This window comes from Colobus angolensis, unplaced genomic scaffold (assembly GCF_000951035.1).
Source record: "Colobus angolensis palliatus isolate OR3802 unplaced genomic scaffold, Cang.pa_1.0 Scaffold38, whole genome shotgun sequence".
NCBI lineage: Eukaryota > Metazoa > Chordata > Mammalia > Primates > Cercopithecidae > Colobus > Colobus angolensis.
The window spans coordinates 7,550,834-7,567,113 of record NW_012117154.1 but is presented as its reverse complement, the minus strand read 5'-3'; the positions used below and the strand labels follow the sequence as shown (position 1 = coordinate 7,567,113).

The 16,280-nt window shown below is 54.0% G+C and overlaps 1 protein-coding gene across 1 annotated transcript in view; it reads right to left on the bottom strand.

The window, feature by feature from the left end:
• Window positions 1-16,280, bottom strand: part of AGPAT3 (1-acylglycerol-3-phosphate O-acyltransferase 3) — a 129,333-nt gene that overhangs the window by 26,524 nt on the left and 86,529 nt on the right. The window contains 1 exon segment of the mRNA XM_011954127.1: window positions 2,495-2,720. Coding sequence (XP_011809517.1) covers window positions 2,495-2,672 — 178 coding nt within the window. The 5' untranslated portion in view covers window positions 2,673-2,720.

Below are 16,280 nucleotides of genomic sequence, written 5' to 3'. Positions count from 1 at the left end.
ACCATGCCCGGCTAATGTTTTGTATTTTTAGTAGAGACGGGGTTTCACCGTGTTAGCCAGGATGGCCTTGATCTCCTGAACTCGTGATCCACCCACCTCGGCCTCCCAAAGTGCTGGGATTACAGGCTTGAGCCACCGCACCCAGCCAGTATAATACATGTAAGACAAGCTGGTCTAAGGGCTGGGTCACTAGTCTTTCTGCAGACAGTGGAATGTCTCAGGCATAGAAAGTTAGCTGACATAGGCTGGGCATGGTGGCTCATGCCTGTAATCCCAGCACTTTGGGAGGCCGAGGTGGGTGGATCACGAGGTCAGGGGATCGAGACCATCCTGGCTAACATGGTGAAATCCCATCTCTACTAAAAATACAAAAAAAATTAGCCGGGTGTGGTGGTAGGTGCCTGTAGTCCCAGCTACTCAGGAGGCTGAGGCAGGAGAATGGCGTGAACCCAGCAGGCGGGGCTTGTAGTGAGCTGAGATCCGGCCACTGCACTTCAGCCTGGGTGACAGAGCGAGACTCCATCTCAAAAAAAAAAAAAAAAGTTAGCTGACATAAACAGCCTTTTCAGCAGTGCTACCGGCTCCAGAATTGAAAGGAGATCATGGAGACAAGGTTACAGGCCCACCATTTCCCATATGAGACAAAGTGTATATGCGCTCACTGTCTCCCATAGAAACATAGTATATCTGGGACCCAGGGTTTCCCACATGAGACAAAGTGTTTACAGCTGGGCTCACCCTTTCCCATATGAAACAAAGTATATAGGCACTCATGCAAAAACATGGAAACAGTATGAGAGTGTGAAATAAAAGGTAAGAAACCCCTCCTTTCTCCAGTCCCTGGATATCAGCACCACGCAGTTTTCTTGGGCATCCTTCTGAGATTTTTTTTTTTTTTTAAGACAGAGTCCTGCTCTGTTGCTCAGGCTGGTGTGACCTCGGCTCACTGCAACCTCCACCTCCCAGGTTCAAGCAGTCCTCCTGCCTCAGCCTCTCGAGTAGCTGGGATGACAGGCGTGCACCACCATGCTCAGCTAATTTTTAAAAATTAATTAATTAATTATTATTATTATTATTTTTGAGACAGAGTCTTGCTCTGTCGCCCAGGCTGTAGTGCAGTGGCATGATCTCGGCTCACTGCAAGCTCCGCTTCCCAGGTTCATGCCACTCTTCTGCCTCAGCCTCCCGAGTAGCTGGGACTACAGGCACCCACCACCACGCCTGACTCATTATTTTTTTATTTTTAGTACAGACGGGGTTTCACTATGTTAGCCAGGATGGTCTCGAGCGCCTGACCTTGTGATCCACCCGTCTCAGCCTCCCAAAGTGCTGGGATTAATTTTTTGTATTTTTAGTAGAGACGGGGTTTCACCATGTTGCCCAGGCTGGTCTCGAACTCCTGACCTAAGGTGATCCACCTGCCTCGGCCTCTCAAAGTGCTGGGATTACAGGCGTGAGCCACCACGCCTGGCCCCTTCTGGGATTTTTCTACACATGTACACACCACACACACAGTGTCCTTTCTTAAGAAACAAAATGAATCATCGCATACTATGGACTTTGTTGTATACTTCCTTTTTCACTTAAAACTGGACGTGTAAGATGAAGGCTCTCCATTATGGCCGCAGAGGGTCCCTGTGTGGGTGCAGCAGTCAGTCTCCAGTGACAGGTGCTTAGGTTGCTGCTAGTTTTGTACTAATATAAAAATAATACAATAATGAGGATACCTGTGATAAAATGAGAACACCTGTCCAGTTGCACACTTTTGCACATGTCTCTGTAGGTTGCATGTTACTCTGTGGAATTGCTGAGTTGAAGATTGCAACCACTTAAACTGTTGACAGCTACCACTTAAACTGTTGACAGCCACTGCCAAACCAGCCTCCAGAGATGTGGCTGTTCACATCCCCACCACACCTGGCGTGAGCAGTTACCCGTCCACGGTGGGTGTTGTCACCAAGCCTCTGAGTCTCTGTCCACGTGACAGGTGAAGACTGGTTTCTCTATGTATAAATACACACACACCCACAGAAGCACATACGGACAGACACACAGCTACACACGTGTTTGATGTGCAGGGAGGCAGCACGCCTCTTCTTTCAGGGATGCGTGCTGAAATACACTTCAGCATGCTCTGGTGTCAGTGCAGTGTGAGCAGGACACACGAGGGGCCGTGTAGGGAGCTGTTGGAGCTTGGTAACGGGTGAACAGAACTCAACTCTCTCTTTACTTTCATTTGTTTAAAGATTCCCATATGCGCTGGTAAACCGTGGGAAGCTGCCATTGCTGTGGGTCAGAATGGTCAGACTGGCACATCACACAGCTCAAGCTAAGGAAAAGAGGTGGCCTTCCTACAGCCTGCCAGCCAGATGGCCTCCACGCCTCCCGCACAGCCCTCACTTCCGGCCTGAGAGCCCACAGCTGCCCCGTCCATGGTCCCACGCCACCCCCACGGGAGCCCCAGGTGGCGGGGACTGGCCCAGCAGACACTCACGGCTCCAGAGTGAGTAGGCGAGGCGGCAGTTGAGGCGGCGGTAGAGCTGCTTGCTGACCGGCCAGAGCGCCAGCGTGCACAGCTGGACGAAGTTGATGACCAGACCGCTCACCACGAAGACGAAGCCGACCAGCAGGTGCAGCACGAACTGGGTCTTCAGGAAGGCCAGCAGGCCCATGGCGCTGCTCAGGAGCGGGTGCACGGCCCCTCACTGAGGACAGCCGTCCTGCAAAGACAGGGACAGCGTCAGGGTGGCCACGCCTACACCCCCACAGGAACACGGGGGTACTGCTCACTGCACACCCTTCACACGCCTCACGCTCATACACACATGCTGCACAGCACACCACAAACCCCACACACCACACAACACAGCACACCGCAAACCACACACACACCACACACAGCGCACCGCAAACCACACACACCACAGCGCACCGCAAACCACACACATGCCACACACTACAGCGCACCAGAAACCCCACACACACCACACATCACAGCGTACCACAAACCCCACACACCCCACACCACAGTGCACCGCAAACCACACACACACCACACACCACACTGCAAACCCCACACACCACACCGCAAACCACACACCCACCACAAACCACACACACGCCACACACCACAGCACACCACAAACCCCACACACACCACGCACCACAAACCACACACACCACACACATCACAAACCCCATACACCACACACCACACCACAAACCCCACACACGCCACACAACACAGCGCACCGCAAACCCCACACACACCACAGCGCACTGCAAACCACACACACGCCACACACACCACAAACCCCACACATGCCACACACCGCAAACATGCCACACACACCACACACACACTATATATACCACACCACACCATAAACCACATACACGCCACACACACCACAAACCACACACACACTACAAACACAGCACACCGCAAACCACACACATGCCACACACACGCTACACTGCAAACCACACACACGCCACACACACACACACACATTGTATCACACACCACACACTGCAACACATCCCCCCACCCCATGCACACTCATATCACCACAGTCTCACACAACACGCACCACAGGCATAAACATGCCACGCTCACACACACACACACTCTTCCATGCAAACCAGAAAGAAAAACGAAAAGACTAGAAGAAATACACCCAAATATTGAGAGTGATTAACTCAAGGTGAAGGCACCACAATTTTTATTTGATTTAGTATCTCATTTAAAAGATCCAAACTGCACAGTAAATCTCTGCACACAGAGCCAGGAGGCCTCACGAACCCCTGGGTGTGGGAATCAGTGCTTTTCACTCCCACGCTCGTGTGCGTATTTTAAGCTTCAAAGATTTCTGTTCTGGTTTCCCGCACGAAAGGAGCGACTCCCCAGGGGCTCCATGGGCTCCCCCTTTCCTTCTACGCACGTCTCGCAGTTTCAGCGGGGAAGCTGGCAGCCCCCACTCTCAGCAGTACTGCTACTGAGCGGGCCTGTGACCCCCGCGTGGAGGGGGAAATCTGAGACCCCCGGGTGGAGGGGGAAACCGGCGGCTCCCGTGTGGAGGGGGAAACCGGGGATCCCCGCGTGGAGGGGGAAACCCGCGGCTCCCGCGTGGAGGGGGAAATCGGCGGTCCCCAGGTGGTGGGGGAAACCCGCGCCTCCCGCGTGGAGGGGGAAACCCGAGACGAGACCCCCGCAGTGGAGGGGAAAGCCCTGGCAGTCAGGCTGGCGGTGCTCCCAGCCCCTGACTTGGCCCTCTGGAAGGGCACCAAGTGCACTCCCATGGTGGGCACAGGCGCAGGCTCTGGAGTGGCGCCAGCTGGCCCTCCACATTCCCAGGGCGGCCCCTGTTCCACGCTGCCGACTGCCCCCACTGCGGCCATTCTTACACCCAGAGCAAGGCTCTCCACGGACGGCCACCCCAACCGCCCGGGAAGCCCACTGGCCCGACTCCACGGAGCGCCCTCCATGCAGGCCCCGGCCTCCGCCTCTCGGGGCTTTGCGGGCACCGCCTGAAGGGCACTCAGGGGCCACCGATGCCAGCGTCGCTCCCACCACCCTTGGACGTTCTCAATCTGGAGCATTAAAAGACACCTCTCCCGGACACTGGACCCTTGGCTCCCCAGACACCGTGGGGACAAGAGCTCTGGTCACGGTTTAGAAACGGGCCCGAAACGCTTCCACCCCTCCCCACAAAAGGTGGAGGGGGTCCTCCTTCCCTTTTCGACTGTGACCTGGACTTGGTCGCTGCATCTGATGAACAGCCTTGCAGAAGTGTGCTATGTGATTGTCAAGGCTGGGTCACAGCAAGGGCGGCTTCTGCCTGGCTCTGCTCCCAGGACGGCCACGTCCCAAGGATGTGTGAGCGGCAGGTCCTGCCTGCGTGGAAGGGGCTGACCTCATGCCCCCGAGGGGGCCGCCTGGGAGGCAGGCCCTCTGGCCCTGGTCAAACCTTCAGATGAGCCCAGCCCTGGCATCAGCTCACCTGCAACTCCAGGGCACCCAGCTAAGTCGCTTCTGAACTGCTGACTCCACAAACTGGGGGGTCAAGGAGTTTTACTGTTTTATGCGACCACACTGTGGGCTCATTCGTTAAAGCGGCAACAGGAAATTATTACCCCGCAGAGAGAGGACAGAAAAGGCAAGGGGGCAACAAAAACACTTTTTAGGGGCTTCACTTGTTCCACGGTCCGCGTCAAACACCTTTCACGCATTCCCAGACTCAGACAACCCCAGCGGGATGCCATCACTGCCCCAGTTGACAGGTGAGCAAACAGAGGCACAGAGAGGCTTAGTGCATCATATGGGGCCGCACAGGGAGTCAGCAGTAGAGCCAGTGCAGGCAGCGAGGCTCAGAGGTCAGTGCTCACCCAGACACACTGCAGCCCCCCAGGGTGGGCAGGGGCCCTTAGAGCAGAGCCTCAGACACGTGGGGCGGACCAGGCTTGCTGTCCCAGAACGCCTTTCTTGAGCTAGAGATGATGTATTCAACCAGACCTTGGGTTTCACAGGGTGGGGGCCGCCCTGCAGTCCATCACCCGGCCCCCACCTGGCACAGAGCAGAGCCCCAGGAGACCAGGTGGTCCTCACCCAGGGGTACACATCACTCCACACTGGCCCAGAAGAACCAGGGTCCCGAGAAGCCCGCTTGAGGGCCAGCACATCAGCTGTGATGCTCTAAGAAGCAGATGCCCCGGCTCCACAGCAGACCTGCGCTGATTCCATTGCTAGGGTGCAAAGTACAAGAATCTGATCTTTTTTTTTTTTTTTTTTTGAGACAGATTCTCACACTGTTGCCCAGGTTAGAGTGCTGTGGCACCATCTCGGCTCACTGCTGCCTCCTGGGTTCAGGCAATTCTCGTGCCTCAGCCTCCCGAGTGGCTGGGACCACAAGTATGCACCGCCATGTCCAGCAAATTTTTGTATATTTAGTAGAGACGAGGTTTTGCCATGTTGGCCAGGCTGGTCTCAAATTCCTGACCTGAGGTGATCTGCCCAACTCGACCTCCCAAAGCGCTGGGATTACAGGCGTGAGCCACCGCGCCCAGTCACGAAGTTTATTTTTAAAAATCAGATTCTCAGCCGGGTGCGGTGGCTCACATCTGTAATCCCAGCACTTTGGGAGGCTGAGGCAGGCGGATCACTCGAGGTCAGGAGTTGGAGACCAGCATGGCCAACACGCTGAAACCCCGTCTCTACTAAACATACAAAAATTTGCTGGGTGTGGGTGTGGTGGTGGGTACCTGTAATCCCAGCTACTCAGGAGTCTGAGGCAGGAAAATCGCTTGGACCCGGGAGGTGGAGGTTGCAGTGAGCTGAGATCATACCACTGCACTCCAGCCTGGGTGACAAGAGTGAAACTCCGTCTCAGAAAAAGAGAACTTCATCCAGGGGTAGCTCACACACGACTCAGACGGGCTTGCTACTCCGCGCACAGTGTGATGGGTGTTGACAAGCTGAGCCACCTGTGACCCTACCACACTGCAACAGGGAACATTTCCATCCACATCCTTCCCACCAAGCACTACAATGCAGATCGGCTTTCCAGCTCTATCGGTTAATTTACCTTTTCTAGAGGTTCAAAACACAGAATCCCATGGCATCTGGCCCAGCCGGTCCAGCGCAGTGCTTCTGAGACGGCCCGGGACAGCACCCAGAGGCGCATCCGTGGCTGCCGAGTAACCTCCAAGGCATGGACGTGCCACGGTGATATGCTCCCAGTAGATAGGCAGCCAGCACCCAGCCTTTGGGGGCCAGACAGAGCCATGACACACAGGCACGTCCCAGCCTCTGTGTGGACGCAGCTTCCCCTCGAGAATCCACTTTATCAACCATCCTCGGGGTCACAAAGCGGCCAGTCCCTGGTCCATCACCTGAACCTCTGGGCTAGAAAGTCTACACAGACTCTCTGGAGAGCCCACGCCTGCCCTCTGGCACATGTTTCTCCTGGCCCAGGTGCCACACAGCACTCACTGCCCCCGGAACTCTGGCGTCTCGGGTCCAGCTCCACTCACGGGAAGTCTCTGCAGCAGGAAGTCTCAAAAAGGGTGAATGGAGCCGGCCAAGGCCAGACGAGAGGGGCTGGCTTCAGCCCTGGAACCCAATTCCAGCAGCAAGTCCACCACCCTGCTCTGTGGCCCACGGTCACACCGGGGACAGTGCCCCCCAGCGGTCTGCATGGCCACAGCCTTCTGACGTGCTCCCTCACCGAAGGCCACCTGGCTGGATCATCAACCTCTGCCTCCTGGAGGTCCTAGATACGGAGTCAAAACACACGCTTTCATCACTTACTGTGGACCAGGCTCCATTCCAAGGAACATCTGCTGTTCACCTGCTTCATTCCAGCCAGCAGAACTCAGGGGGCTCTCCCGCCTGCCTGCCCCAGCAAGAATGCCCAACACAGTTTCCCTGGGCCTTCGCCCCACGTCTCTGTCCAGCCAGCAGTGTAGACTCACTCACAGACCTCGCAGGTACCCTGTTCTGCCTCCCCGCACCCAGCCCCCCTGGACCTCCTTCATAAAGGTGACTGTGCAAACCTCCAATGGCAGTGGGCAGAGGCCGCCTCCCTCCCTGCAGAAGGGTGATGGTGAGGAAGGTGCCCTGCTCGGCCACACGGGTCCCCGTCTCCAGCTTCAAAGTCCTTCGGGCTGGCAGAGCAGGAGAGCATCGGGAGGGGCCTGGACTCAGTGGCCCCCAAAAGCATTTGCTCATGAGCCCATTAAGGTGATTTTTAGAAAATTATATATCCCCAGGCAATGTGAAGTTGACGTCTAGATTTTTATTATTTATTTATTTATTTATAGAGACAGGATATCGCTCTGTCATCTAGGTTGTAGTGAGGGCAGCGATGCCATCATGGCTCAACGCAGCCTTGATCTCCTAGGCTCAAGTGATCCTCCAGCCTCAGCCTCCCAGAGCACTGGGATTACAGGCATGAGCCACTGCACCTGGACAACTTTTACATTTTTAAGCCCAAGTTTAAATATGCAAGGGGAGGCCGGGCGCGGTGGCTCAAGCCTGTAATCCCAGCACTTTGGGAGGCCGAGACGGGCGGATCACGAGGTCAGGAGATCGAGACCATCCTGGCTAACACGGTGAAACCCCGTCTCTACTAAAAATACAAAAACTGGCCGGGCGCGGTGGCTCAAGCCTGTAATCCCAGCACTTTGGGAGGCCGAGACGGGCGGATCACGAGGTCAGGAGATCGCGACCATCCTGGCTAACACGGTGAAACCCCGTCTCTACTAAAAATACAAAAACTAGCCGGGCGAGGTGGCGGGCGCCTGTAGTCCCAGCTACTTGGGAGGCTGAGGCGGGAGAATGGCGTAAACCCGGGAGGCGGAGCTTGCAGTGAGCTGAGATCCGGCCACTGCACTCCAGTCCAGGCGACAGAGCGAGACTCTGCCGCAAAAAAAAATAAATAAATAAATATGCAAGGGGTGTAAAGTCTGGCATATTGTAGATTTTGACTTTGTAAAGCGTAGCTTTTTTCTTTCTCTCCAATGTAGCTAGTAGAACCTAAATGCCATCACGATTTCACAGCCACAACTGGCACCAATTTTCAAACCCCACAAAAAAAGTTCTTCTGAACAGCTGGCTTCATTCCATTTGCTCCTGGAATCTGCATTCCCACTGCCCTTCTTCCACGGGGTTTTATCATTGTGGAATATATCAAAAGTCTCTTTTGCTTGACATTAGGGTTGAAAGTCTTTTATCGATCACCCTAAACTAATATTCTGCAATGAAATATGTATGAACATCTGAACTCACTTGCATATTTCTTACGCACAGGCTTTAAGCTAAAAAGGTCTCCCGGGCTACGTCACGACACTCCCTCCCATGTCCGTCCACATCTCCTACGAATCAGGACAGCCTGCTGACTAGGACACCACCAGCACACCCAAGAAACGAACACCGACAGAACACTGCCAAACATCCCGTCCCTGTTCCCATTTCACCAACTGTCCCCAGACGACCTTCCTAGCTTTGGGGACGCAGGGCACCGTGGGGACACACACACATTTGGACGGCGTGTCTCTCTGCCCCCTTTCCCCGAGATATTCCCCGCCTATTCTGGCCTGACGGTGTTGAAGAGGCTGAGGCAGCTCTCTGCAGCGCGCCCCACAGCCTGCATTTGTCCGTTTCCTCACGATTAACTCGGGTTCAACATTTCTGGTCAAGAATGCACGGCAGAGCCACTGGGTGCTTCCTGCCACATCCCATCGGAGGCACATAAAGCCACTTGGCAAGCGACGCGGAACCTCCTCTCACTTGGTGATGGTGGCACCACTGACACCCTGACTGCAGCAGGCAGGGCCCCAGGGCCCTTGGAGAACTCCTGAGACAGAAGAGCCACACAGGGTGGGACCTCCAGGGGTCCGTGGACCTCTGGGGCTCCATCTGATTTCTGGGGTTGGATGCCTTAGCCGGGAGGTGGGACAGTGGGCCTCTCCAGTCCCCATGGCACTTTCCACGGCTGCTCAGACACCACCAAGATGCCGAGGACACTGAGCTGCTTCTGAGTCCCTTCATTAAACAACAGGTTTAGGTCGCCCGGAAGCCTGGCGTCAGCGCATCTCAGTCCTGGGGTGTGATGGCTGCTTCTTGGGTTTTGTCATGGCCCCTGCACAAGCTACCAGGGTCTGCACCTTCTTAGATCAGGGGAGCAAAGGTGAGGGACGAGGCTGCCTCTCTGTCTGGGCAGGGGCAGAGCACTGCTTGCCAATCAGAGCCCAGCCCCACACGCCCACACCCAACTCTGTCACCTTTTGAGGGTGAACTGAGTTCCTTCCACAAAGGTAACACCCAGGTCCTCGAAATGTGACCTTATTTGGAGAAAGGGCTCTTAAAATGGTAATTAAGTTAAATGATATCATTAGGATGGGCCCTGATTCCACGTGACCAGTACCCTTATGAAAAGGGGAGACTGTGTGCAGTCAGAGCCCAGGTGAAAAGCCTCAGAGGGAATCCTTGACTTTTGGACGTGCAGCCTCCAGGACCACAGGCGGACAAAGGCCTGCAGCTGCAGCCCCGCCTCTGGTGCCCTCACACAGCCCAAGCGCACTCACAGGCTGCCTCATCCCAGATCCGTAGCTGGAGAGGTATGGGCCCATCCCCATGTTCCGCCATCCAGCCCACCCCACCCCAGTCCCAGGTCCTTCGCCGCAGCATGGGACCCTCCTCCCATCGCTGGTCCCTGTGACCCTCTTCCTCCAGAACCGGCCAGGCAGAGGCTCTCACCCACACGCAGTCTACCCAGGGACCCCCCTTCTTTTTTTTTTTTTTTTGAGACAGAGTCTTGCTCTGTGGCCCGGGCTGGAGTGCAGTGGCCGGATCTCAGCTCACTGCAAGCTCCGCCTCCCAGGTTTACGCCATTCTCCTTCCTCAGCCTCCCGTGTAGCTGGGACTACAAACGCCCGCCACCATGCCCAGCTAGTTTTTTGTATTTTTTTTTTTTTTGAGACGGAGTCTCACTCTGTTGCCCAGGATGGAGTGCAGTGGCCGGATCTCAGCTCACTGCAAACTCTGCCTCCCGGGTTTATGCCATTCTCCTGCCTCAGCCTCCCGAGTAGCTGGGACTACAGGCGCCCGCCACCTCGCCCGGCTAGTTTTTTGTATTTTTTAGTAGAGATGGGGTTTCATCGTGTTCGCCAGGATGGTCTCGATCTCCTGACCTCGTGATCCGCCCGTCTCGGCCTCCCAAAGTGCTGGGATTACAGGCTTGAGCCACCGCACCCGGCCTAGTTTTTTGTATTTTTTAGTAGAGACGGGGTTTCACCGTGTTAGCCAGGATGGCCTCGATCTCCTGACCTCGTGATCCGCCCGTCTCGGCCTCCCAAAGTGCTGGGATTATAGGCTTGAGCCACTGTGCCCGGCCGGGACCCCCCTTCTTTGCCAAAAACCCCAACCTTTCCAATGATGCCTTTTTATGGAATGGAAACTACAGTTCCAAGCCCACCACCTCCACGCCGCTGCCAGGCCCACCAGGCCCCGCCATTTCTTCCTTCTGAGCAGAGGAGTCCCTGGTTTTCTCTGCACACATAATAGGATGGTGACTTCGTTTCTATGAGGGGTCAACACCAGTTCCTCTATCCGTGAGCCTTTCATGCCTCTGCCACCAGCACCGAAATTCCCCAGAGGAGATGGCACTGCCTCCGAAATACAGCACCATCTTCCCAAAATGCCACAGAATGCCCACCCCAACTGGCGTCCTGCTCTGTGCAGGGGCAGGAGCTGGGGTGGGACCTGCTATCCTTGGGTCCTGGGGTCCAGGAAAAAGGTGTTGCTACTAACAATTATCCTGGGATCAGCAGACGCTCCCAAACCCTGGAAGCCTCCCTTTGCCCTGCCCGAGCCGCCCTTCCAAAAGAAAGGCTAGCTCTCAGCAGACAGCAGTTGGTGGAGGAGAAAGACATTTCGGGATGCCAAAAGTACATCATTTCTGATGCTCTAGACGGGAGTTTTGAATTGTGGGATAAAGATAACTTTTTAGTTCCATATGGATTTCAGTGATCCAAATCCAAGTCCATAATGGCGAACTGAGAAACGGCTGTCAGCTCCCTCCTTCCCTGCTTCTCCTTCTCTGTCCCACCCACCCCGCACCCAAGTGCTCTGGTGTAGTGGGCCGAGCAGACCTGGCCCCTGGGAGGTGGTGGCACGGGAGGGCCTTGTGTGCCGGCTGCACAGGAGGGGACCGTGGTGAGCCCTGGCTCTCGGCGTGCTGGGGAAAGCTCCACTGTACCGTCAGGAGATGCTGGAGGAGAAAGTCCACCATCAGGAACAGTAGAGACACAGCGATATCTCAAAGCGTCTTCATTTAGGTGGCAATGCTTACTATTCAGAACACCGCCAAGAATCCGGAAATAAACCGGACACACTTTCTGAGTAGCCGGCCTAGGTGTCCCATAAGGAAAGAGACTTCACTCATGGTGGACTTTTCGGGCCCCGCATTGGTTCCTCCTTCCTCCCACTTTAAATGCAGCATGGACAAGTGTGATGGGCTGGTTTCCTGGCCCACGGCTCATTGGAAGTGCAGGCTGGGGAATGGGGATGAGGGGCTTGCAGAAGGCAGTCATGCTGCTGACAGCACCACCTGGGGCAGAAATGAGCCCAGGACGTGAGGCCCCTTGAAGGCCACTGAGCACCGGGGGGCATGGTTGTAGGTTCTCAATGACATCACGTGTGAGGGCACAATGCGGCGACCGTGGCCCGCACTGACCTGGCCGGAATGCTGAGAGAGGGCGGTGTCATAGTCACCACATTACCTGAGAAGTCTGGTGAGCAGCAAAGGTACTACTAAGCATTCAAGTAAAATTTTAGATGAAACAAACACAATCCTATTTTGAAGTTTAAAGGGCAAACTTCAGTTCTTGGGCAAATTCACTTACAGAGACCACCTTATCTTTTCATAAGCCTGAAAAATATGAAATTGTTGCCAGCCCAACCTTATCAGCATTTGGAATTAGCAGGAGCCTAAAAGTCTGGTAGGAAAAGGTGAAACTGTCAGTCGGTGCAGATGATTGTGTGGCCTCAATACCCAGGAGAATCCAAATCCACTGCAATAGGAACAAGAGTTGATGGTGATGCTGATGGGAATAACATACAACACGCAGACTGCAGTGGCCTCTAAATCAGTCAGAAGGGACCAAGATGATCACAGAGTTTATCTCTTGCTCCCTTAATGGCTCCAGGTCACTGGCGGCTCCGTCCCACGTGGTCATCTGGGCCCAGGCTCTGGGGGCTCCACCACCTTCATTCAACACACGGCCTCTGAGACTGCCTGGCTGGTGCCTTTCAGGCAGGTGGGAGAGGAGGGAACTGGAAGTTTAGGGGTGGGGCTGCCTTCTACAGCAAGTGGGATGCAAGTTCGCAGCCCAGCGCAAGTGCTTACAGCTTGGGAGGACATGGATATATTATCTCCTTGTGTGTTCAGGAGCCAAGGAGAGGGACCCAGCAGACCACACCTCCACAAGAACACACAAAAGCAGGAGGTATCTTGCAGGAGAGTACAGATTGCAAAAACAAAGAAAAAATACCTGAACACAAGCTTCGGAGGAAATAAAGCCTCTATGAGGAACACAGAACATCTTGAAAGATACAAAAGCAGAGCTAAACAAATGGAAAAACCCCGTGTGACCAGGCTGCAAACATCCCTTCCCTGCACACATGCCCTTGGCAACGTGCAGCTCTTCCTGTCAAGACACAGAGTCTACTCCCCACCCTTTTGAACCCAGGCTGGCTTCAGAGCTCACCCCATCAACAGAATGTGGTAGGAGTGGTGTCACAGGATTTCCAAGCCAGTCTTTAGAGCCTTGCCACTCCCTTAGACCCTTTGGCCATCAGAGGTGGTGGCTTAGGCCAGCCTGCCAGAAGGTGGGCCCACATGGAGCAGAAATGAACCAGAAATTGACCATTCCACCTGAGGTTCTCCAGGCAGCATTAGCTGACGGCAGCCACTCCAGTGACCCCAAGGGAAACCAGCAGAAGAACCACGTTGCTGAGCCCAACCCAAATTGCTGACCTACAGAATTGAGGGCCCCCCACATGGCGGTTGTTTCAAATTGATACATTTTGAGGTGGTTTGTTAGATAGTAATACATAAATGATAAACTTAAATATATAATTGAATCCTAATTAAAATAGCAAAAGCTTCCCCCCAGCCCCAGAACTAGACATGCTGATTCTGTAGTTCATATGGAAAACGAAACAGGAAAGAAAAGCCAGGAAAATCATGAAAAAGAACAAGAAAATAGCCTTAAAATGTATTACAACATCTAGAAAACCTCAATAATTAAAATAGCACAGTACTGGCTTATCAGCAGACATGCAGACCAACAATTGAGACTAAAGAGTCGATGCTCCACTGACTAGGAGCAGCTGTCTAGAGCACCTCGGCACCTGGAGCAGGGTGTGGATCTGCAGCCACTGTTTGGGGACTTGGATCCCATGTGCACTAAGCACTGACTACAGGTTAGTCAACAACACACATCTCACATGATCCATTCTATTTCTATTGTATTTGTATTTCTACTGTATTTAGATACTGATAAAATAAATAAAATACAAAATTAACTTAAAACCACTGCTAGGTTCACGAGAATCTTTTAGCATTGCCTATTTTCTCAACCAATGGATTTAAAGGCACAATTATATGACATACCTAAAACCACTCCTCCAATTGTGGATAACAGAACCCTGCCTTTTGCAACATGCAAATCACCGTGGGTTACCTACCTGCCACCACCCCCTTTGCTGGTAACAGAACCTCCTGCTATTATGGCAGCGCACACACTTGAATATAGGAGGGAAGCCTAGCCCCAGATCTAAGCCATAAAGGTAATCCCATTCCCTCTTTGAGCAAGTGATCCAGGGATGGGATGGGGATGGGCATGTGCCCTGGGTCCAGCCAGGGAGAAGTCTGCAGGGGCTTTAAGGGAGGCTTTTGCTTTCCTAAGACAAGAAGCAAATACCTCTGGTCATCCCCTTTGTTGTTCTTCCCTCCCTCAGTGAGGAGGCAGTGTTTGAAGGTACAGGAGCCACTATGGGAGCGTGAAGCCCATAGACGTGAGGACAGAAGACCAACACTGTTGGTAGAAGGTGGAAGGTCCCAGGTCCCCTTAGGGTCTGGGGAGCAGCTGAGGTCACACCAGCAGCTGCCCTCTTCAAGAGGCGGGGAAGACAAGAGGTAACAGTGTTTAAATCACTATCTCTGTTACCTTCGGCCAAAAACACACCTTACATCATCGACAGCTATGACTCTTACTCACGTGGGCCTGGCATAGAACACAGATGCTTGATCAATGCTTTCTAAGCGAATGGCTCACATTCAACATACATACATTTGTGAGAAACAGCCAGCGCAGGCCGGGCACGGTGGCTGACGCCTATAATCCCAGCACTTTGGGAGGCCAAGGTGGGCAGATCACTTGAGGTCAGGAGTTCGAGACCAGCCTGGCCAACATGGTGAAACCCCATCTCTACTAAAAATACAAAAAATTAGCCGGGTGTGGTAGCAGGCGCCTATAATCCCAGCCACTCGGAAGGCTGAGGCAAGAGAATCGCTTGAACCCGGGAGGTGGTTTTTGTTGAAACTCCGTCTCAAAAAAAAAAAAAAAAGCAACAGCAGCATATGGCTTCTTAGTCCACACTCGTTACGTGCCACCTCCGTTTAAAGTTCCTGAGAGAACAACGGCACTCCTGAAAGAGAGTCCACGGAGCACTTCAGCAAACAGCCTCGTCTCAGAATCAAGGCCCCGACAGACGCTGGATGGGCCCGAGATGGAAGTGACTTTGGAGTCAGTGAAGAGGAGATCGTGATGTTTCCAGGCCTCACTGGAGATGCTGGGGGCATCATTCCAGCAGGCAGAGGCCAAACAGAAGCTCCGCCTGGCAGCCCTGGTAGGTCTCTCTTATGAGACCCACACAGTCGCACCTCTCCCGGCTGCAGCTCTGGGCTGGATCGGCAGCCCCAGACCCCCAGGCCACTTCCGAAGAGGGCGAGAAGCTCCCCCAGGTACTGTCTCACCGGGAATGGGAACTAAAGACCAGGATCCCAGAGTTATTTCCCCAAGTTGTGCTTGCCACTGCATCACTGCCAGTGTAAACCGCAATGCCTGGCAGGAAGAGGGCAGGGAGGAGGGTGGAGCTGGGCAGGACGAGGGGAGGATGGGGGTGCCGGAGGCCCGGGGTGGGAAGGCTGCTGGCTAAGGACCTCCAGCCTCCCACCCTGCCATCACCTACCCCAGCTCTCTGAGCTCCAGAATTTGTCTTCTCTGGGGTGCTGTGAAGGTCTCACTGGCCTGAGAGTGGTGATGTTGGTGGGAGGTGGAGGGATGTGGAAAGCTCCCAGGGCCTGATGACTACACAATAGACTTGTGACAAGTCTGCCGGCCTGCAGGGCACAGCAGGCGCTTCCTACATCAGGGCACGGCCACGCCCCAGGGCAGAAGAGCATTTTCCAAGGGTAGGGGCAGATTTGTGGGGACCACACTCCAAAACACACACACGCCCCTGTAGACACACACATGCACCCGCACATGCACGCACACATAAAACAGTCACAACTAAGTTGACCTGGACATAATTTTCTTACAAGGAACTATGCATTATAATAACAACTTTTACTCTACAGAAACAGACGGACATATGCTGCATACTTGCTCATTAAACTGGTCATCAACGTCTCATGCACTTTATTTTTTTTAAAGACAGAGTGGGCCGGGTGTGGTGGCTCAAGCCTGTAATCCCAGCACTTTGGGAGGCC